Source organism: Oryctolagus cuniculus, chromosome 15, assembly GCF_964237555.1.
Source record: "Oryctolagus cuniculus chromosome 15, mOryCun1.1, whole genome shotgun sequence".
In the NCBI taxonomy this organism is placed as follows: Eukaryota; Metazoa; Chordata; class Mammalia; order Lagomorpha; family Leporidae; genus Oryctolagus; species Oryctolagus cuniculus.
In genome coordinates this window covers 60,100,566-60,122,835 of record NC_091446.1, presented here as the reverse complement: position 1 = coordinate 60,122,835, position 22,270 = coordinate 60,100,566, and the positions used below count along the sequence as shown (strand labels likewise).

General features: G+C 43.2%; 1 protein-coding gene across 6 annotated transcripts in view; it reads right to left on the bottom strand.

Moving 5' to 3' along the window:
• MYPN (myopalladin) overlaps positions 1 to 22,270 on the bottom strand; it is a 117,175-nt gene that overhangs the window by 24,783 nt on the left and 70,122 nt on the right. For all 6 annotated transcript variants that reach the window (XM_051823235.2, XM_051823234.2, XM_002718457.5 and 3 more), the window contains 6 exons: positions 21,107 to 21,248; positions 19,004 to 19,027; positions 13,380 to 13,496; positions 12,002 to 12,374; positions 2,790 to 3,380; positions 2,324 to 2,459 (listed from right to left, as the gene is read on the bottom strand). In XM_051823235.2, coding sequence (XP_051679195.1) covers positions 2,324 to 2,459; positions 2,790 to 3,380; positions 12,002 to 12,374; positions 13,380 to 13,496; positions 19,004 to 19,027; positions 21,107 to 21,248 — 1,383 coding nt within the window. The remainder of the gene's footprint in view (positions 1 to 2,323; positions 2,460 to 2,789; positions 3,381 to 12,001; positions 12,375 to 13,379; positions 13,497 to 19,003; positions 19,028 to 21,106; positions 21,249 to 22,270) is intronic.

The following is a 22,270-nucleotide window of genomic DNA, read 5'->3' as shown; positions in this document are numbered from 1 at the left end:
AGCCAGGAGCCAGGAGCTTCATCCAGGTCTCCCACATGGGTACAGGGGCCCAAACACTTGGGCCATCTTCCACTGTTTTCCCAGGTGCATTAGCAGGCAGCTGAATTGGAAGTGGAGCAGCCGGGACTCAAACCAGTGCCTATATGGGATGCTGGTGTCACAGGCAGTAGCTTAACCCACTATGACACCACGCTGACCCCAATTTATACATTTGAGTTGTAGGGGGGAAATTCTTCATAGTCATTAGGTGCCAATGCTAGACCACACAAATGTTCCAAGATGGTTACTAGTCTTCCTTTGCTTAGAACTAATTCTCTTAGGGCAAGAGAATCTGGCTTTCTGGACTTAGAGGTTGCCAAAGCAGGGCAGGCATTCAGTGCAGTGGTTAAGGCACCACTTGGGATGCCCACGTTCCATATCAGAGTGCTGGGTTTGGGTCTCAGCTCCACTACCAATTGAGAAAGGTTGCAGAGTTTCAGGGAAAATATGAGTGTGTTCCGGAGCTTAGTTTCTGGTTCTAGTTCTGCAACTGATCGTTTGAGAACTGTGCTTCATTTTAGTTTCTTATCTGGAAGATGGATGAGAAGAACAGCTGCCTTGGCATTTGCCTGCCAGGAATACACAGAATTTGCTGAAATAATACATGAGCAGTATATCCAGTCATGCTAAGTGCTGAGAAGTACAGTACATTAAGTGTACTCAGAAATTTAAATACTCTGCTGCTGTTCAATAATTTGAAATCAAATTTTAAAAAGCTTTAAGCAGCATGTTTCCAAAAAAAATTCGGTAAAAGAAAAATATTTCAGTAAAAGTTGTAAATGTATGTAACACAACTGCAAAATGCTGTACATCCATGGCTCCCCTGTGATTAAGAGACAGAAACACTAAGAAAAGCAGCATGCAGCATGCAGGCCAAAGAGTTTGGAGCTTTGTTTCTAGGGGTCACTTACAGCTGAAACCCTATATTTTTATTGTTTCCACTGGATTTTTTTGTATTTCAAAACAAACTTTATCAGTTCCCATTTTGTTACGTCAGTCGAGTTAGATTATTAAATTGTATACCCAAATTAATAATCACTTGGGGTGGATGTGGCTGTTCGGGACATCTGTGTTCCAGATTAGAGTGCCTGTGTTTGAGTCATGGCTCTACTCCTGATCCAGATTCCTGCTGATGCACACTCTGCATAGCAGTGGGTGAAGCTCAGGTACTCAGGTCCCTGCCACCCATAGGCGAGACCTGGATTGCATTCCAGGCTCCAGGCTTTGGTTTGGCCTATCGCTAGTGATTGTGGGCATTTGAGAAGTGAATCAGTAGACAGAAGATCTCTCTCTCTCTCTTTTTCTCTCTCTGCTTCCCAAATAAAATGTAAAAAAAAAAAAAGTCTTGATTTTCAAAAGCAAAATGAATGCCTCAAGAAAATACTCAGTCTGTCTTTTGTTTTTTACTTGCTAATGGCTTTCCTCTTTCCCCTTCAGGGCAAACACTAAAAAGCCAGGAGTTGCACAGGTTGAACCATGGATGTTGCCTACTGGCTATTTCACATGATGCAGTATAATATAAAGACCGAGAGGGACTGGCGATCAGACCTCCAGGTCCGTGAGAATGAAGGATGTCGCATGAGGGACGGTTTAGAACCCCAGAGTTCCGTAAAGTCAAAATCAGCTCAAGGCTCAGCTATTGAAATATCTCAGTGCTGTGGTGGTTTGCAAAAACTGAGCTGAGGCTAACTGGCATGGATTACAGACTAATCTCTCTCCTCCTTTAATACAGTAATCCCCTCTTTATCTAGGATTGGACTTTCCACAGTTTCACTTACCCCTGGTCAACTGGGGTCTGAAAATATTAAATGGAAAATTCCAGAAATAAACAGTGAATGTTTTGAATACCTTTTACTATAAATACATACATTATTTATATGTAATATATAATTATTATACTTGTTCAATTTTATTGTTAACTACTGTTAACCTCTTACTGTGTCCAATTGAAAAATTGAATTTTATCATAGATCAGTATGCATAAGAAAAAATGAGTATATAGGGTTGGGTGCTATCTGAGGTTACAGGAATCCTGCAGCTAGGGGAGGATTGCTGTATATTCTATTCTGGGTAAATGTGTAAACAAGAAAACTACTGGGGTAACCAAGAACTCCAGTTGTATGTGGATGAATTTCTACAGGACCCTTTGTCTGTGCTCTACCAGCTAAGCTGCAGCATCAAGCTCACTGAGCCTAGATGACCCGAATATCCAAGGACCAAATTAAACAAAATTCTATTGCTTACCATAAAATTCCAATACACTGTCTGAGTCCAACGATCTTACCTGCTGGTTTGATCTGACATCACTGAAGTTCATTTTTTTCCCCAAGTCTAGAATCAGTGCATTCTTAGTTTCACGAATGTAATCATCACTCACTGGTTGAGGAGACTTGGTTTTCTTCATTAGTCCCTGGGATGGCCTGCAAAATAGATTCACCCCTGATACATCCATGATAAACCCTGCCCAGTGTACAAAGGCTAGAAATCAGAATGAAGTGACAACCAGATACTAGCAGTTATTAGGCATACAGAATCTGTGTTTATAGAAGCATTTAAATCTTTTCATTATTAAAAATGATTCAAAGTATTTGTGCCCTTTGTCCTGAGGTGTTCAGTATCCATTTTGTGTCTGAGAGAGAGGATTGTCTAAGGAATCCTCTGATGGAGAATCCTTTCCCAGATTAAACTGTTCTACACCAAAGCCCCCTCTTAACTGGCATCTCTTACCCTGAGACCCTCATGACACTTACACAGATGGTGCACTTTTAGGCAGCCCCATGGCGTTGGTGGGTGGGATGGCAGGGAGAGAAGGCAGAACAGAGCTGAGGAAAGCCACTGGGTTCTGAATCCGGCCGGTGGGAGACACAGGAGTTGGGGACACGCAACGGGGCTGAAACTGGTTTCCAGTGGGGATGGAAAACGTGAGCGCTGGTTGTGCTGGTTCTGTTGGGCCTGCGTGTGGTGGCTCAGTTTGGATGGAAACCCCGCTTGGAGATTTGGTTTGCACAGAGGGGTGAGAAATCAAGAGGCTTTCTTTGCTCACTGTCCGCTGCATAGTCTGAGGAGTGCTGCTCAGGGTGAACACCGGAGAGCTGGAAGGGGACATGGTAGCTGTGGTGCTGCTTGTGGAGGGGAGGAAATGCTTCGGTCGGGCCAAGTTGAAGGTCTGTGTTGACGGGGCCTTCACCTGCTTGCTGGACATTGTCGCCACGGGGGGAGCAGAGGAATTCAAAACACTCATGTTGAAAGGAAACTCCTTGGGTGAAGACGGAGATGGGTTTTGCAGTTGCTGTTGTTCCAGTAAGACTTGGTTCTGAAGCTGTTGTAATTGAGTAGAATCACTGCACACAAGACAAGAGTGGGGACAGAGGAGGGAAATGTGTTACCACCGGCCTCATTTTTCTGAAAACATACACATAGGCTGCTTAGAACTTGATGCAGACTAGGAACACACAGGGATGGGCATGTGGCCCAGCAATTAAACTGCTGCTTGGGATGCTTGCACCCCATATCAGAGTGCCTGACTTTGAGTCTGGCTAGGCTTCCAGCTCCAGCTTCCCGCTAACTTGCACGCTGGGAGGCAGCAGGTGACAACTCAGATGCTTGGGTCCCTGCCATGCATGTGGGGGACCCAGGTAGACTGGCTCTTGGCTTAGGCCTGGTTCAGACCTGGCTGTTATGGGCGTTTGAGGAGTGAACCAGTGGATGGAAGATCTCTCTCTCTCTCTCTCTCTCTCTCTGACCCTTTCAAATAAATAAACAAATCTTTAAAATAAATAAAATTTAAAAAGTTCTGATTTGAATCATATATTACATGGTCATGCTTTTCTTATTCCTCAAAAGAGAAAGAAGAGCAAGCTGGGATCAGTTTCACAACTTACAGGAGCCTGAATCATGGAGACAAGATTTGCCCCAAGTCCCAACTCTATTTGATTTCTCTTCACATGATGCTTATTTTTTTTTTAAGAAAGAAGATGGAATAAAAATGTCTTAAAGTCATGTATCTATGCAGTCACCATGGCTGCCAAACTTTGCTCCTTGGAAAATCTATTTTTTTTTAAATATTTATTTATTTATTTGAAAGGCAGAGTTAGAGAGAGGAGAGACAGAGATCTTCATGCCTGGTTCACTCCCCAAAAGACTGCAATGACTGGGGCTGGGATAGGCTGAAGCCAGGAACCAGGAGATTCTTGCGGTCTCCTGTGTGGGTGCAGGAGCCCAAGTACTTGAGCCATCTTTCAGGCTCCATCTTCAAGCTTCAGCTCAGCCCAGCCCCAGCTGTTGGGGCCATTTGGGGAAAAAACCAGTGGATGGAAGATCTCTCTCTCTCTCTCTCTCTCTCTTTCTCTTTCTCTGCCTCTCTGCCTTTCAAAGATTTATTTTATTATTTTGAAAGTCATAGTTACAGAGAGAGAAAGGTAGAGACAGAGAGAGAGGTCTTCCATCCACTGGCTCACTTCCCAAATGGTCTCAACAGCCAGGACTGGGCCAGGCGATTGCCAGGAATTAGGAGCTCCTTCCAGGTCTCCCACCTGGGTGCCGGGGCCCAAGGACTTGGGCCATCCTCTGCTGCTTTCCCAGGCACATTAGCAAGGAGCTGGATTGGAAGTAGAGCAGCAGGGACTCAAACAGGCACCCAGATGGGATGCCAATGCTGCCGGCTGTGGCTTTAACCCACTGTACCACAGCCCTGACCTCGAGAATCTACTGTTGCATGAATAACCTTTGGAAGATCCACACATGGTGTTACAGTGCTTCAAGGCCACCGGTTTTCTGTCCTTTGGAAATACATGTTGCCTCTGGAACACAGGGGTTGATCTTGCTGAACCTAAGATCTATTAGAAATGTTTTCCAACCACCAGGAAAGCCAACAACAGTTACACAGTTGAATGAGAAAGTTCTTCAAATCTTGTTTTTTTCTTAATTCTTGAAGTTTGAGACCTTTCTCCTTCCTCTCATTAATATTTCAGGTATACCATCGGTGGAGAAAGTAACTTCACAAAAGAAAGACCCATTTCTGCTTCCACTGTTGCTGTCAAAGGCAACCTACCACACAATCCTTTGTTCAGCCATGAAAAACTCTTTTCTTAAGTTTAACTAAGAATTCAAGAGTATTATGCACTTGTCACAGTAACTTTCTTATCATCCCTTTTTGGAAGTGAGTGTTGAAGCTGAGAGAAAGTAATATAATTAAAATTTAAACTTTTTCATTTCTCTGTACAAGAATATTCAGCAATTAAGAAAAGCCGAAATATCTTTGTTGGATTTTCCTTAGAAAAATATACTCAATTGACATTGTTTCTGTTGCTGATGACTTTTCCCAATAGGATGACAATACATAATCTCTTACTTTTTCATGGATCTCATGTTTGCCATAATACCTTCTGCAACTGTTATAAAGCATGCTGCGTAAAGTAAGTTATACAGTATGTGATTTTCAGGACATGTTTTTTGACCTTAGTGAGTTCTGATTTGATGAAGTTGCAGAAGTAGTTGACTGTGGCTGTGGAAATTGAAGATGCAGTGCAGGAACAGTGATCTCACAAGGAAAAGGATGCCAGTGAGGAGCTGCGAGGCATTTGGTCTTAAGTGGTTCCCATTTCCCTTTACTTCATGTTGAGTGGTAGCTAAGATCCAATTTTCTCCTTTCAGTAAGACTTCAAATGGCCTGCTAGCCCTTGCTGCTCAATGAAATATGTTTGGATTTGGAATTATTTGGAAATACATTGTGTTTGGATGGTAGAGGATCACAAATCTTCAACAAAATGAAATGGAAGATACAGCATCAAATTATTCTGATTAAGATTCTGAAAGAATTCATTTGAGTATGTCTTTTTGTTTCAAATTTTTCTTTGAATTCTATCTTGTTTCAGAAAGGATTTAACACAGCTGTTTGGCTTAGCTGAGTCATCACATCAGGACGAGGTGTTAATTCCGTTCTTCAATGGAATTTTCTCAAGCTTTCTGTGTGTCTATTTTGCTAAGTACTGCAGAAGATTCCACTATGTCTGAGACAGTACATGCTGCCTGAAAAATCCAGTGAGCCGTCCATACATACCACACCACCAGTGGTTGCTTACAGAGAATAGAGGACCCTTATTTATCACTTTCTAGTAAAAGTCTGAAAAACAAGACTGATTTTAAAGCAGACCAGCTCCAAAATTCCGAGTAAACCTTTCATTCAAAGTAACAGCCTGCTGTAAATTGTTGTAAGTTCAGCTGCTCATTTCTTGTTGCTATGGGACCTTTGAAATCATGTTTATACCCAGGCGTTTTTTTATGTAGATTTATCAACTCTCTGCAGTTACCTTAAAATATCTTCCCTTTTGTCACAACCTAATTTAAACTTATGAGCTCTGCACACAGACACACTGAGGTCCCAGTCCTGGCTCTGGGTGGCTTTCTAGACTCTTCTACCCCTGATTCCCTTTCTATGTAAAATGGTAATAATAGCATCTCTTAATGTTGTAGTGAAAACTGATAAACAAATCATGTGAAACATGTAGGTGATTGACAGATGGTGGCTATTACATTTCTTCATTTCCAAACCACAAAAGTCATTTTCAAGAGCTTTACAAATAAATAGCAGAGTTTCTGAATCATAAGGAATACTATACAAAAGAATTTCTTAGGGATTTTAGATTTTTTTTTATTTGACAGATAGACTTAGATAGTGTGTGTGTGAGAGAGAGAGAGAGAGAGAGAGAAAGGTCTTCCTTCCATTGGTTCACCCACAAATGGCCACTACAGCCGGCGCGCTGCGCCAATCCGAAGCCAGGAGCCAGGTGCTTCCTCCTGGTCTCCCATGCGGGTGCAGGGGCCCAAACACTTGGGCCATCCTCTATTGCCTTCCCGGGCCACAGCAGAGAGCTGGACTGGAAGAGGAGCAACCATATCCAGAACCTGGCGCCCATATGGGATGCCAGCACCGCAGGCAGAGGATCAACCAAGTGAGCCACGGCGCTGGCTCCGGGATTTTAGATTTTTGAGATGAAACGTTAGACCAAACAGCACAATGAACTTGGAGCATAGGCTGGAGTACTTTTGAAAGCAATTTTGCAACCGTTTTAGGCCGCGTGGCTTGTGGGCTCTGAGAGGCCACCCAGGGCGGTTCATCCCAACTCGCCACACCGGGAGGACGTTGGCAGCCCGTGGGGACATTAAGCATCTCCCGGGCCGTCACACCCCGACTAGCAGAACTCGCTCTGAGGAGATAGGGGCTGGTTTTAGCAGTCTTGCTGGCAGCAGTTTGGAATCACTGGAGACCACAAAACACAAACCAACCTCGCAGATTTAGGCACCACTTCCCAGAGAGTTAATTGGTGTGAGCAGGGATCCAGGCTTAGTTATTATTACTTTTCAAATGTAGGCCATTCGTTCTTGAACTTCAGCCAGCCTCAGAAGTCCCTGTAGGGCAGCTTCAAACACAGATTTCTGGGCTCACCCCAGTTTCTGACTCTCAGCCCCAACTTCAGTTCATGAGAACTTTCACTCCTAAACCCTTGGGGAGCCTGGGGATGAAGTGAAAGCTGCCAGCTCCTTGTTCTATGCTTTGCAAATATCTAATCTCTTCCACCATGCTCTTGTCAGATGGCCTACTCTGCTCACAGGCGAGCCAGCCTGGTTTAGGGGTTCTATAGCAACTCCTTTGACTAGTTTTGGGAGATGCTGTTCTGAAACAAAAATCTAGAAAATTAATTTCTGTGATTCAGAAATTAAGAAATATAATAGTCACCATCTATCAATCACATGTATGTTTTAGGTGCTTTATATATCAATTCTCACAACAACATTGAGATACTTTTATTACTATTTTACTTATAAGGGAAACAGGGTCAGACAAGTCCAGAAGCTGCCCAAAGCCACATAGAGAATGAGTGACAGAACCAGGATTAGAACCTAAGTATGTCTGTCTGCAGAGCTCATAAGCTTAAATTAAGCTGTGACAAACAGGAAGATATTTTAAGGTAACTGGAGAGAGTTAATAAATCCATAGAAAAGAAAGCTCGGGTATAAACATGATTTCAATGATCCCATAGCCTGAATGCTGGAGTCAGGAGTTGCGCCAGGCACTCCTGATATGGGATGCAGGCTCTTTTTTTTTAATTGATTTGAAAGAGTTACACAGAGAGAGGAGAGGCAGAGAGAGATAGAGAGAGAGAGAGAGAGAGGTCTTCCATCTGATGACTCCCCAGTTGGCTGCAACAGCCGGAGTTGCGCTGATCCAGAGCCAGGAGCTTCTACAGGGTCTCCCATGTGGGTGCAGGGGCCCAAGGACTTAGGCCATCTTTACTGCTTTCTCAGGCCATAGCAGAGAGCTGGATTGGAAGTGGAGCAGCCGGGTCTTAAACCAGCTCCCATATGGGATGCTGGTGCTTCAGGCCAGGGCGTTAACCTGCTGTACCACATGGCCAGCCCCAGGGGTGCAGGCTCTTAACCACCATCTTTGTTGTTGTTGTTAAAGATTTATTTATTTATTTATTTGAAAGCTAGTGTTAGAGCAACAGAAGGAGAGACACAGAGAGAGATCTTCCATCTGCTGGTTCACTTCCCAAATGATTGTGTCAGCCAGAGCTGGGCCAGGCCAAAGCCAGGAGAAAGGAGCCAGGAACTTTATCCTGGTCTCCTGTATGGGTGGCAGGAGGCCAAGCACTCAGACCATCTTCCACTGCTTTCCCAGGCACATTAGCAGGGAGCTGGATTGGAAGTGCAGCAGTTGGGACACAAATTGGCGCCCATATGGGATGCCAATGTTGCAGGTGACAGCTTAACCTGCTGCACCACAATGCTGGCCGACTTAATATGCATCTTAACCACTAGGCTAAATGTTGGCCCATTGCCCTGCAAAACCTGGGAGGTCTAGTGGTTGACAACAGCATCCCATTCTGTAGTACCTGGGTTTGATTCCCCTTCCCAGCTCCTGACTTTGGTTTCCTACTAATGCAAACCCTGGGAAATATCAGTGATGGCCCAAGGAATTGGATCCCTGAACCCACTTCGGAGACCTGGATGACATTCCAGACTCCCAACTTTGGCTTCTGTCCCCCACTGATATGGATGTTTGGGGAATGAACCAGTAGATGAAAGATCTCTCTTTGTGTTTGTCTCTCTATTTGTTTCCTCTCTCTGCTTCTCAAAGAAATAAATTTTAAAAATAAAATAAAAGCCAGGGATGGGTATTTGGCATAGCAGTTAAGGTACCATTTAGGATGTCTGCATGCTATATCGAGGTGCCTGGGTTCAACTTCTGGCTCTCTCTCTGATTCCGGATACCGTGCATCCTGGGAGGCAGCATGTAATGGCTCAAGTGCCTGAGTCCTTGCCACTTAATATGGGAGCTCCGGGCTGAGTTTGTGGCTCCTGGTTTCAGCACAGCTCTGGCTGTTGCACAGGCATTTGGAGAGTGAGCCAATGAACAGAAGATCTCTGTCTGTCTGTGTCTCTCTGCCTTTCAAATAAACAAATGAAGATTATTAAAACCCAAAGAAGGGACCGGCGCCGTGGCTCACTAGGTTAATCTTCCACCTGCGGTGCCGGCATCCCATATAGGTGCTGGGTTCTAGTCCCGGTTGCCTCTCTTCCAGTCCAGCTCTCTGCTGTGGCCCGGGAAGGCAGTGGAGGATGGCCCAGGTGCTTGGGCCCCTGCACCTGCATGGGAGACCAGGAAGAAGCACCTGGCTCCTGGCTTTGGATTGGCATAGCTCCGGCCGTGGTGGCCAATTGGGGGGTAAACCAACGGAAGGAAGACCTTTCTTTCTCTCTCTCTCACTGTCTAACTCTATCTGTCAAAAAAAAAGTTTAAATAAAAAAAAAACCCAAAGAAGTTAAAACTAGCAAGAAAAAAGTAGACAATGGATAACAAAGAGTGTGTTTAAGTGTGTGTGTTCATATACATGTATATTCATACCTATACTAATATAAACATACACACAATTAAGAAAAAACTTAGGGAAAGGAAAGAATAATAAAGAATTATATGGTGCTGAAGACAGGATTTTTAGAAAGTACCAGTAAAGAATTTAGCACAAAGAATTGCAAATCTCATTTGGCAGATATGTCTGTCTACTTAATTCTTGCTCTCTGTTATAGAACCTGATTTTATTCACGGTGGCGATCTGTGCATCAAAGACCACCTCCTTTGTAATGAGTATACCATTACAAAGGAGGACCAATGCTGGCCAATGAGATAAGCAGAAGATTTGGGATGAGACTTCCATTAAGGCTCCCTAAAATGGGTTCCTTAAAAACAATTCTGATATAAAGAGTGTGACTTCTGCCCATTGCTTTCCTGCTACCTGAATGCAGGCGAGATGACCAGACCACCATGAGCTACCTTGGACTGTGAGGGGACTTGGAGAAATGCCAGTGTGGCAGCTGGCAGGGCAGACCACGAAGCACCAGAGCAGCCCCAGGCTCCTGTCCACTCTATGTAAGAGAAAAAACCTCTCCTGTGTTCAACCTCTGTTAATTCAGGTTTTCTGTAAAGCTCAACTTAATCCTAACTGACCTACCTAATGGCCCCTAAAACTGTCCCTGGGCAAGGGAGAAAACCCCATGAAGGAGGCAGTTCCCCAGGCAGTTGTTTAGGGTTAGCTGTTCCCTAAAATTCCCTTCTCTGAGACATTCCCCACCCACGGGTCCTGATTTGACCCATGTGGCTCTTCCTTCCAAACATAATTCCTCTGCACAGCTGAGTAGACTGGGAGTAGGGAGGAGTGGCTGCCTGACCAGATCGGACCTATTGAAATGTAGAATCAAACTGTGAACAACTAAGTCCCCAGTGGCACTTGACACAGGTCGTGGTGCAGTATGGGAACACGTGCTCTTGATGGGCCACATGGGAACTGACGAGTCTTCAGGAAGAGAAGCATGGAGGAGACAGGTAGAGAGGAAAGGGGAGCTGCTCAACGGACAGAGGGTGAACCAGCTGTGCCGACTCCAGTTGGCTGGGCTGGCCAAGTGATCCCCGACTGACAGGCGAGGAGTTCAAGCTCCCAGCTCAGCAGTTCTTCCGTAGAACTTGGCTGCTTTTGCTGCCTGTGTCTCTGAAACAACCCCTCCCCCTCTTCTGACTTTAGGTGGATGCTTTCTCCTGTGACTGGCATGGCTTTGAGTGGAATGAGACATTTTTGGTTGTAACTTGTTGAGAGTCAAGTTTCATGATATTAAAATTTTACATCTGGAATTTTGCTGTGTGTAGTGAGAGGACTGTAGAACCAAATGGTGTGAGTGGCTTGCAGTGAACAGCTCCCAGTCGGCACTGGGCCACACACGATGCTGTAGGTCTTGAGTTGACATTTAAAGGCTGATGTAACTATAAGTGGAAATGTTATCATTTTGATGTGTGGATGACACAGAACAGTGCAGTTGCATCATGCTCTGTATTTGCTTTGCTATGGATGGACAATAAACATTGCAAACATGGCTCTGACAGACGCTCTCTAGAGGGTTCTGACAACTGCCACAGCAGGCTCCTTGGTTGAGTCAGAAAACCGTGACTTCTTCTTCTATCCTATTATATGTCTATAAAACCTACTATGACTACTGCAGTGTATCCAGCAATAGCAAAAAATGGTCTCTGAATAGCTTCTTTCTAATGATTACAAAAGCTGAAACTAAAGCAGAAGTGGGAAACAGAAGGGTGAAATTACAGACTCTAAAGATGTTAGTTGTGAGAAAGGGCTTTACCACAAGCATGTAGAAGTGTCTCACCTGGGGGCCTCTAATGCCAGGCGATTGTCTCTCTGGGTTGTTTGGTTGAACCATTGCTTGGAGGTAGAATGTTAGTAATAAGGATGATATCAGAGTACCTTAAACTGATGTACGGATGTGCTGTCTGCAAAGCCTTTAATGTGTGTTTTCTCATTTGGTAATTCCTTTTAGAGCGCCATCATTTTTAGGAAGGTCTGATTCAAGAGAAGCTCACAGGCACTCTTGGTTATCCATTCTAAGGTTTACTTACAGTTTGGGCTTGGCCAGAACTGGAGGGGGTTCCTTGATGGGTGAAGATGGCTCCTGGAATTTTGCTGCCTGGCCATTAAACCTCCCCTGGAAAGAGTCAGGCCTCGTGAGGGGGGCGGTCGCCACTCCACTCTCAGAAGATGCCTCGCTTCCTTTGTCATCTTCAGGCAGGTTGAAGTGAACGCGGAGCCCGATCCTGGAACTGGATCTGGGCTCGTTGTGGTTCACCAGAACCCCTTCAAGTTTGGGTTTGGGGGGTTGTTCTGCAGAAGGAGGCTCTGGGTTGGGTGGGGATGGCTGTTGCTCAGTAACAGCCAGGTTGGTGGTGGAGTTGGCTGAGTGTAGAGACCCGTTGTTGCCCAGGTCTTCATTGCCTGCAAGAACAATCACAGGACCCGGGCTGTTAGCCTTACCCAACAAGACTGCAATGGCACTATAGCACCCAGCTGGGGGCAGGTATACAGATGGGAAAGTATTCAAGCTGAATGGGCGCACAAATGGGAAAATGCCTGTCAAACATAGATAATAATCTAGGCCATGAAGGAATAGTGAAGAGGCAAGAATAAAACTGAATTAAAAATTTAAGTAATCATTCAGAAATAATTTAAGAAATTTATATAAGACCAAGGAGATTTTTTTCTTAGAAAGTACAGTAGTTTCTTCTTTGTCCTCAGGGGATGTTGTCCAAGACTCCCCTGTGGAGGCCTGAAACTGTGGAGAGTACCAAAGGATTTTTCCTATATATCCTGAAGTGTTGCCACATAGTGCAGAGTTAATCTGGCCTTCCATGTCTCAAGCCGTGGTGCCTCCTTTGTGTCACTACTCTTGCAGTTCAGGGTTATTATTAAGTAAAATAAGGGTTTCTTGAACACAAGCACTGAGATATTGCAGTAGTCAATCTGATAACTGACTCAGCTACTCAGTAACCGATTGGTGGGTAGCATATACAGTGTGGATACACTGGACAAAGGAATGGTTCATGTCCTTGGCAGGGTGGAGTGTTACCTCATAAGATTTCATTATGCTGCTCAGAACAGACTGTAATTTAAAACCTAGGAATTCTTTATTTCTGAAATTTTCCACTTAGTATTTTTGGAGTGGCAGGTAACTAAAACTGCAGGAAGCAAGAACATGAGGCAAGGGCTGGTTATTGCATTCAGGTGACAGCAGGATAGCTGGGATGGGACGGGGTGGCTCTCAATGCAATAAGAAATTGAAAACTGGACATTGTTCAAGAGCAGTTTCCTCAATAATTCAAGTCTTCTTAGGAGAGCCAAGTTAGTTGTGTATGAAAAACAGTCGGGGAGGGGAACCCAGACTCTGTATATTCACACTCAAAGTCATGGTCCAGACGGGTCTGGCACCTAAGGAGCCCTTACCTCTCACATCCAGCTGTGCAATGCTTGACACTGTGCCATACTTGTTGCTTGCAGTGCATGTGAAGCATCCAGAGTCTTCTGCAAACACCTCGGCAATGACCAACGTGCAAATCTCCTCTATGTGTCAGGAAAACAGAATGGTTACTGTCTTAACTATGAGAATAGACTTAAGCTTCAGCTCCTGACTCCAGCTTCCTGGTAATGCAGACCCTGGGAGGCAGCAGGCGATGGCTCAGTAGTTGGGGTCCTGCCACCCACATGGGAGACCTGTGTTGAATTCCTGGCTCTTGGCTTTGGCCCTGGATATTCTGAGCATTTGGAGAATGAACCAGAGAATAGGAACTTTCTCTTCCTCTGTCTCTCAAATAAATAAATAGCTTCCAAAAAGTGAATTATGGAATTTATTATCAGATGATAATTCTACAAAAGTCAATATAAGAAGCTGACTGTCTTGTCTTAGAAAACAATCAGCCTGCCACCACTGCAGGTGGAGGTTTTATCAGCTATGCCACAGCGCCAGCCCCCATATTTGTGTTTTTAAATCTGTTTTACAAAGTCTATTCACTACTTTTAGAACTTCTGATAAAGATAAAAAAGCATAAATACTTTATGTACACGTTAAATGTAAAATATTAAATTTGGTTTACATGAATTTATTCAAGCACTTACACATTCAAGTGAGAGAGAGGAAGAGACCAAAAGAGAATGAATGACTTCAAATCTGATGATGATTTCACTTGCCATTCTATTTGCTGATTCTACAGACCCAAGTGAAACAGGAAAGGTGATGGGCCTATGCCTTTCTCTCAGCTTCTCATTTCCCACCAATACCTCTCTAAGGAGTTTAGTCTTGTTTTCAAATTACAAGATCCTTACACTTAAGTCAATTGCTTTAATAGGTAATCAACTAAAGCAGCAGCAATTTGTATGATAAAAATAACTACTTGACATAATGTGTTAGCCCAATGTGACACCTGCTTTGAAAAAGCTCAAGGAGGTCTGTGCTGTGGTGTAGCAGGTAGAGCTACCACCGGCAGTGCCAGCATCTCATGTGGGCACTGGTTTGAGTCCTGGCTACTCCACTTCTGATCCAGCTCTTGCTGTGGCCTGCATGAGCAGTGGAGGACAGCCACACTGGGAGACCTAGAGGAAGCTCCTGGCTCCTGGCTTCAGATCAGCTTCGGATCAGCTCAGCTCCGGCCTTTTAGGGGTGAACCAGCAGATGGAAGACCTCTCTCTCTGGCTCTACCTCGCTCTGTAACTTTTAAGTAAGTAAAATAAATCTTAAAAAAAAAAAAAAAAAAGAAAACAATCAGCCAAACAATTATTGACTGAACTGACTCATTAGCAGGCTAAACAAGTCAAAGGACATAGAACCAGTAACTCCACACAGACTGAGTGCTGACAAGGGGATTTTACAATACTATATTAAGTATATATTCTTAGATGATCTATTTTTTAAAGATTTATTTATTTGAAAAAGATATAAGGAGAGAGAGAGTGAGGGATCTTCCATCCCCTGGTTCACTCTGGAAGTGGTCACAACAACCAGGGCTGAGCCAGGCCAAAGCCAGGAGCCAGGAATTTCATCTGGGTCTCACACATAAGTGGCAGGGGCCCAAGCACTTGGGCCATCTTCTGATGCTTTTCCTAGGCCACTAGTAGGGAGCTGGACTGGAGGTGAAGCAGCCAGGACAGAAACCAGCACCCATATGGGATGCTGGTGTTGCAGACAGTGGCTGTACCTGCTGTGCCACAATGTCAGCCCCCAGATGATCTTCTATTTTAATGTCATCAGTCTAGATGGCAAAAATATAATTAACAAGGCCAGCGCCGCGGCTCACTAGGCTAATCCTCCGCCTGCAGTGCCGGCACACCATGTTCTAGTCCCGGTTGCTCCTCTTCCAGTCCAGCTCTCTGCTGTGGCCTGGGAAGGCAGTGGAGGATGGCCCAGGTGCTGGGCCCTACACCCACATGGGAGACCAGGAGGAAGAACCTGGCTCTTGGCTTCAGATCGGTGCAGCGCGCCAGCCGTAGTGGCCATTTGTGGGGTGAAGCAATGGAAGGAAGACCTTTCTCTCTGTCTCTCTCTCTCACTAACTCTGCCTGTCAAAAACAAAACAAAACAAAACAACAAACAAACAAAACAAAAACAAAAACAAAACAAAACAAAAAACACTGAAGAATTCCATATGTAGTGTCTATACCAGTTAAACTTTCCCTTACACAAATCACTATCATGGATAAGTGATTTATTAAAAAAATAGAATTAACAATAAACTTAGAAAATCACACACAAAAAATAAGTAGTCAAATAAAAAGGATGAATGAAAGTTTCTAAATCAGGTTTCTCATTATTTCCATGGGAAACACTGCAATGAAGTAATAGTAAACAAAGTCTACAATTTTTTTTAAGATTTATTTTACTTATTTGAAAAGTAGAGTGATAGAGACAGAGAGAGAAAGAAATCAAGGAGCTGGCGCTGTGGCATAGTAGGTCAAGCCTCCGCCTGTGGTGCCAGCACCCCATATGGGTGCCGGTTCAAGTCCTGGCTGCTCCACTTCTTATCCAGCTCTCTGCTGATGGCCTAAGAAAGCAGTGGAGGATGGCCCAAGTGCTTGGGCCCCTGTGCCCACGTGGAAGACCTGGGTTTGGATTGGCCCAGCTCTGGCTGTTGCAGCTATTTGGGGAGTAAACCAGCAGATAGAAGACCTCTCTTTCTTTCTCTCCCTCTTTCTGTCTGTAACTCTATCTCACAAATAAATAAATAATTTAAAAAAAATAAAGAAAAAAGAAAAGAAATCTTTGATCCACTGGCTCAGAAGCAGAGAAGCTGGGGCTGGAGCTGGTGCTTCAAAATGGGACACGGGTGCTGCAAGTGGTGGCTTCACCGAGTGTGCCACATCACTGGCCACAATTTAAAACTGGACACCACATAAACATCTTGTTATTTCTAGTAGTTGATAGATTAACTTGAAATTGTGGGTAAAATAAGAATGATTAGTATGGATTATTCCAATACAGAGTATGAACCCTTGTGAATAACTACAGGGTGATTCTCAGATTGAACGACATGTCTGAAGACTAAAATTATTACAGCTAGAATTCCTTTTCTGTTAATAAAGAGGAGGCATAAGACAGAGCATACCCTCCAGTTATCACTCAGTAGGTCTGGCATTAAAAGCAAAATTATTAAAATACGCTTGTTTTAGAAGAAACTTGGCATCTCAGTGCTTCAAGACAATCGAATTGGGTGGGTGTTTGGCGCAGTGGTTACAATGTTGGTTGGGATGCCTGCCCGTAGCAGAGTGCCCGGGTTCGAGTTCCAGCTCTACTTCCAATCCAGCTCCTGCTAGCGCACACCCCAGGAGGCAGCAAGCACTTGGTTCTAATACGTGGATCCTCACCACCTTCAAGGGAAACCAGATTGACTTCCTGGCTCTTGCACTTGTGCTGGTCCAGCCCTGGCTTTTGTGGGCTTTTGGGGAGTGAACCAGAGAATGGAAAATCTCTCTCTGTCTCTATCTTTCAAACAAAATGAAAATAAGCAGGAATTTTTTTTAAAGGTACTGAATTAATTAGACAACTTCTAGGAAAACTGGCAGGAGGCCATGGCTGGCATATTGAGGCCCTACTCTGTGACTCTTCACCCTCCTCCTATCTTATTGATAAAACTCTGGTGTCACCCAGGTTCCGTGCAGTGGTCATGTACTTCAAGGTGTGGTGGCCCCTCTCAGCCTCAGGTGGTGAATCATGATTAATCTAATACAGACATGCTAACTCCTTTCCTGTTGAGTGGTGGCAAGCGACACACAATGCTGGTCAATGAGACATCAGGGACAATCTTCTGGGAAAGTTTTCTTTTGCTTTAGAAAGGGGACAGAAGATGGTGTTCTTCCCTGTTTTTGCCTCTGAGGGTTGTTATGTATAGGTGAAGCCCTAACTGTGGCAGCCATCTTGGGTTCATGAGTAGAACTAATTGAAGAGGAAACTCTGAAGCTGGCAGAATGAAAAGTGGTTTGGTTTCTGGTGATCTTTGAGCTGCTAAAATAACCAGTGCCAGGACTGCCACTTCTTAGGGAGTCTTCCTAAGTGAGAAAATAAAATTTCATATTGTTTAGGCTACTTTTAGCTAGATCTTCTTTATTTGATACCTAAAGAATCCCAAGTGAAGTAGAGACTGAGTTTGGTTTTGGTGCCTCTCTCACCTGTTTTCTTAACTCTAGACTTGCGCTTCCTTCTCCCTGTTCCCCTTCCCAAATATTTAGACTCTTATCTTTCAGCAGCCTGCTCTCAGAAAAAGATCTGGTAACTCACTCACGCTACACTACACTGGCCTGATAAGGTGCCCCATCTCCAAAGGGTATTCATGTTACACAGGTGAAATGAAGAACTCTATTGCTATGGAATTTTAGAACATGGAACTGAGAAGGAAAAACTTATTTGGGGCAGTGCTCCTTTTTGCCTAACTCTAAAGTTATTTTTTGTGCATGACTGCCAAATGAAAAAGCCCACTCTGGATAGAGATGTCAAAGACCTGCAACATTTTCAAGGGAAAAAAATTCTGCTCCACCATAAGCAGTGTCAAGAGAAAGACCAATTCTGGTCTTACTATTCATCCCGAAGCCCAATAGGGCTGTACAACCTGGATATTCCATGTCTACTTCTTGGATGCCTTTCTACCCAGCAGTCAGAAGAAAGAACTATAATAAAATTCCAAACCATCTTTTCCATGTAGTGTTATAAAAACAATCTAGTTTTATAGGGTGATAACAGAGAGGGCATTCAGCTGTTAATGCCCTTGTTTGAATTGAGATTTTTTTTCTTCACCTGCTGTTGCTTCTATCTATCTGATGTTAGTATCCTTCCAACTAAAACTTTATTGAATTTATACAAATTCCAGAATCAGAATCAGACACAGAGGATGTCGAAGTGAAAATGATCTAGCTTCGTGGAAGTTGCTATGCCCAGTTTAGGAAGGGCCTGATGGGGACCAGGACAGAGGGACAATTCCCAAACACTCCACAGTGATCAAGAACTAGCTGCACTAGGCCGGCGCTGCAGCTCACTAGGCTAATCCTCCACCTAGCGGCGCCGGCACACCAGGTTCTAGTCCCGGTCGGGGTGCCGGATTCTGTCCCGGTTGCCCCTCTTCCAGGCCAGCTCTCTGCTGTGGCCAGGGAGTGCAGTGGAGGATGGCCCAAGTGCTTGGGCCCTGCACCCCATGGGAGACCAGGAGAAGCACCTGGCTCCTGCCATCAGATCAGCGTGGTGCGCCGGCCGCAGCGCGCTGGCCGCATCGGCCGTTGGAGGGTGAACCAACGGCAAAAGGAAGACCTTTCTCTCTGTCTCTCTCACTGTCCACTCTGCCTGTCAAAAAATAAAAATAAGAAAAAATAAAAAATAAAAAAAAGAATTAGCTGCACTGATGTTGGGTATTGGGTAATATGTTTCAAATTTATATCTGCTCCTGTCCTCTTCTCCTACAATTATAGCTAGTGTTCATTGGGTCTTTTTTCTTAAAATGTTATTTTTAGATTTTTATTGACACCATCAACATTTCAATTTTTTAAAATGTACATCAAATCACACACTAGTAAACTGAAGTTGAAATGGTCTTTACCTGGCTCTGCCATGGACCGAGGTTCTAGAAGGAAAAAAAAAAAAAGATTCTGAGCATTTATTTTACCAAGAGGCTACACTTCCACCAGTAGCTTCCTATAGAATTTCATAGTTGCTTGCATATTTCAGGAGTGGTTTGAAAGGTTAATGTGCCCAGGTTGAGTACAATGATCATTATTAGTAGGGTGAGAATGGATACCACAGATGGCAGCAAGAGAGCGATTGACTAAATGATGTTACTGCAGCTTGGAACACAAGCAAGAGAGAGTTTCTGAGTTAGCTGGGATTCAGAACATGAGTTGCTTTTATTGGTGCTTATGTGGCTTTACCTGAAAATAAAGTTTGTGAAGATTGAGAGCGCATTCTTCTCTTTGGGCTCTCATATCCTAATAGCATGTAGGCTATAGCTCCCGCTCTAAGGTTTCTAATGTCCAGAGCCTCAGGATGGGTGACGGTGTCTTCAAAAGCAGGGTCTTTATCTTAAAATTCTCTGGCATTCCTGAAAATGCCCATTGTGATACTAAATACAGGGGTTCTATTGATGTTTATTGAATAGCTGGCACTTGATACATAGTTGTTGAACTTAGTTACAATCTTCTACACTGATAAAAACATTGGGTTTTCTTTTTCTCACGGTTAACTGGTATTCAGAATCTACTATGGCTGCTGCTACTCTGCTAACACCTGGAAGTTCTGATTCTTATAGCACACTGTTCCAAGTATTATTGCTTTGTAATAGGCAGAAACAAATGTACAAAAATGAAATAACTCATCACAAAAAGCGTTAGTATGTGAGATAGTGCATGTTCATTATTCTGATACAGCCTTTTCACAGTATATACATATTTCAGAACATCATGCTGTACATGATAAATTATAGCATTTTTATTCATCAAAAATAAAGTTACAAGCCATATATATCATTATAAAATATGAAAAATACAGAAAATGCTAAAGGAAGCAAAACAAAGGACCCTGGGTGCCCAGAGTCCACCAACATTTTAAATTTCCTTGCCAAGTTTTTCTATAATAGATTGTTCTACATAGTTAATAAAAACACACAGTTTTTAAAAAACAAGTAAGTTGCAACATATTTTGTGACTAAAATGGGTCAGGGAGAAAACCCTGCATGACAAGATAAAAGCAGAATGCACTAAGGAAAGAATTAGGCGCTTGAATACATAAATCATTCTTACAATAAAAAAAGAACAAAAGCCCAGTATAAAATAATTTTAAAACCATACAAAGACCTGAGTATATGTGAAAAAACAGTTCCATGCCACAACTGATTAGTAAAGTGCAGATCAAGTCATGTGTTCCCGTGTTTGACCTGTAGATCTAGTGAAGATTTTGCAAAGAGGTTAACACCCACTCTTGATGAAGATATGAGGCAAAAGGCATTCCCATGTGTTGCTGGCAGTAGTAGAATGCAGCTGGGCTGATGTGTTCTAGTTCAACTGGGACAGACCCACTTTATGCTGGGATCCCTGTGTAATTATTAATACCCCCTCTTTCACTCCTCCCAAGTCTCCATTTGGCTGATCAGTTGTGTGATCATCTTAAATTTAAAGCAACTTTTTGGAACAGCATTTTAGCAATATATGTTAAAAGCCCCCCAAAATGAATTTATGGTAGCAATTCTAGTACTAGAAACTTATTCCAAGGTAATAACTATAGATATTCACAAAGATTTGGTCTGTTAACATGCATTGAAGCATAGTCTATGATAGTAAAAATTTGTGAAAGATCTAAATATTCAACAATAGGAGGGTAAATAAATATGGAATTGATATTACTGACTTCTTTTTAAAAGTAAGAAAACTACTTGCTATCACAAAAAGTATTCATGAGATTTTGAGTAAAGAACCAATTTATAAAGAAGAGCAAGTGTCATTTTTATTATAAAAATACATGCAAAAATTCTTGGAGAATATACACCTGGAGATTAACAGGGTTTAAGTTTGGGGGAGTATGATTACAAAGGATTTCTATTTTAGTTTTTGACTACATTTTAATTCATTGTTAAAAAGTTCTAAGAATAAACACAGGTAATTGACATATAAAAATGAGTTATCAGAAAAGTAATTTTAAAGCATCAACTTACTTTTCTGTAAAATCCTAAAATCTGGAGAATCTTCTATCAAGGTCCCTTCTCGATACCACTCGACTTTAGGAGATGGGGCTCCCTTTACTCTGCATTCAAACACGACCAGCTGACCCTCAGAGGCTGACAAATTCTGTAGCATCTACAATGAGAAGACTAATGTTAAAACCAAAAAGAGTACATGCTTTTGGAATCTAGTTTCCGTACTGAGTTTTAGAAAAAGCTACCACCTCCCCTGTGTTTGGATTCTCTCCAGATCTTCTCCATCTCTACCAGCTTCAATGCTGTGGATGCGCAGTGGGCCTATTTTTGAAGATAGAACCATCTAAGTCCGTGTAAGCTTTCTCCTCACTATCTTCTGCCTTTCCTATTTGGTTGCAGTGCTAAGTAACTTTTTAAAATATTAAGTAAAACATTTTGAGTTACTAATTGTCAGTACCTCCTTTCTGTTTTTAAATGCCCAAGTAGAGTTTGTTTTCCAGGAGAAAATACTAATTTAAAAATCTGCAATATCTATTAGGTGCACTCATCATGGGAGTAAGTCATGATTCCACGAAAGAATGTGGCTGTTGGTGATGTGGATCAGCTCCGTGGCCCAAGTGAGTTTGTTTTCCTGGCTTCGCCTTGTTTACATTCTGTAATTATGGAAACTAATGTTTGTTTTTTTCTTATATGGTCTTTACGGTAGAGCTTTGCTGATTGGTTGAGGGATATAAACACTGGCAATGTTTATGGAATCATTATCACCTGTGGAGTCCTATGTCATTGTAAAACATGTAATTTTGGTTGGCGCCAAGGCTCACTAGGCTAATCCTCTGCCTGCGGCGCCACTACCCTGGGTTCTAGTCCCAGCTGGGGTGCCGGATTCTGTCCTGGTTGCTCCTCTTCCAGTTTAGCTCTCTGCTGTGGCCCGGGAAGGCAGTGGAGGATGGCCCAAGTGCTTGGGCCCTGCACCTGCATGGGAGACCAGGAGGAAGCACCTGGCTCCTGGCTTTGGATCAGCGCAGCACTGGCCATGGTGGCCATTTGGGGGGGTGAACCAATGGAAGGAAGACCTTTCTCTCTATCTCTCTTTCTCTGTCTAACTCTGCCTGTCAAAAAAAAAAAAAAAAAAAAAAAAAAAAAAAGTAAAACATGTAATTTTGTGAAGCAGTTATGAAGTGC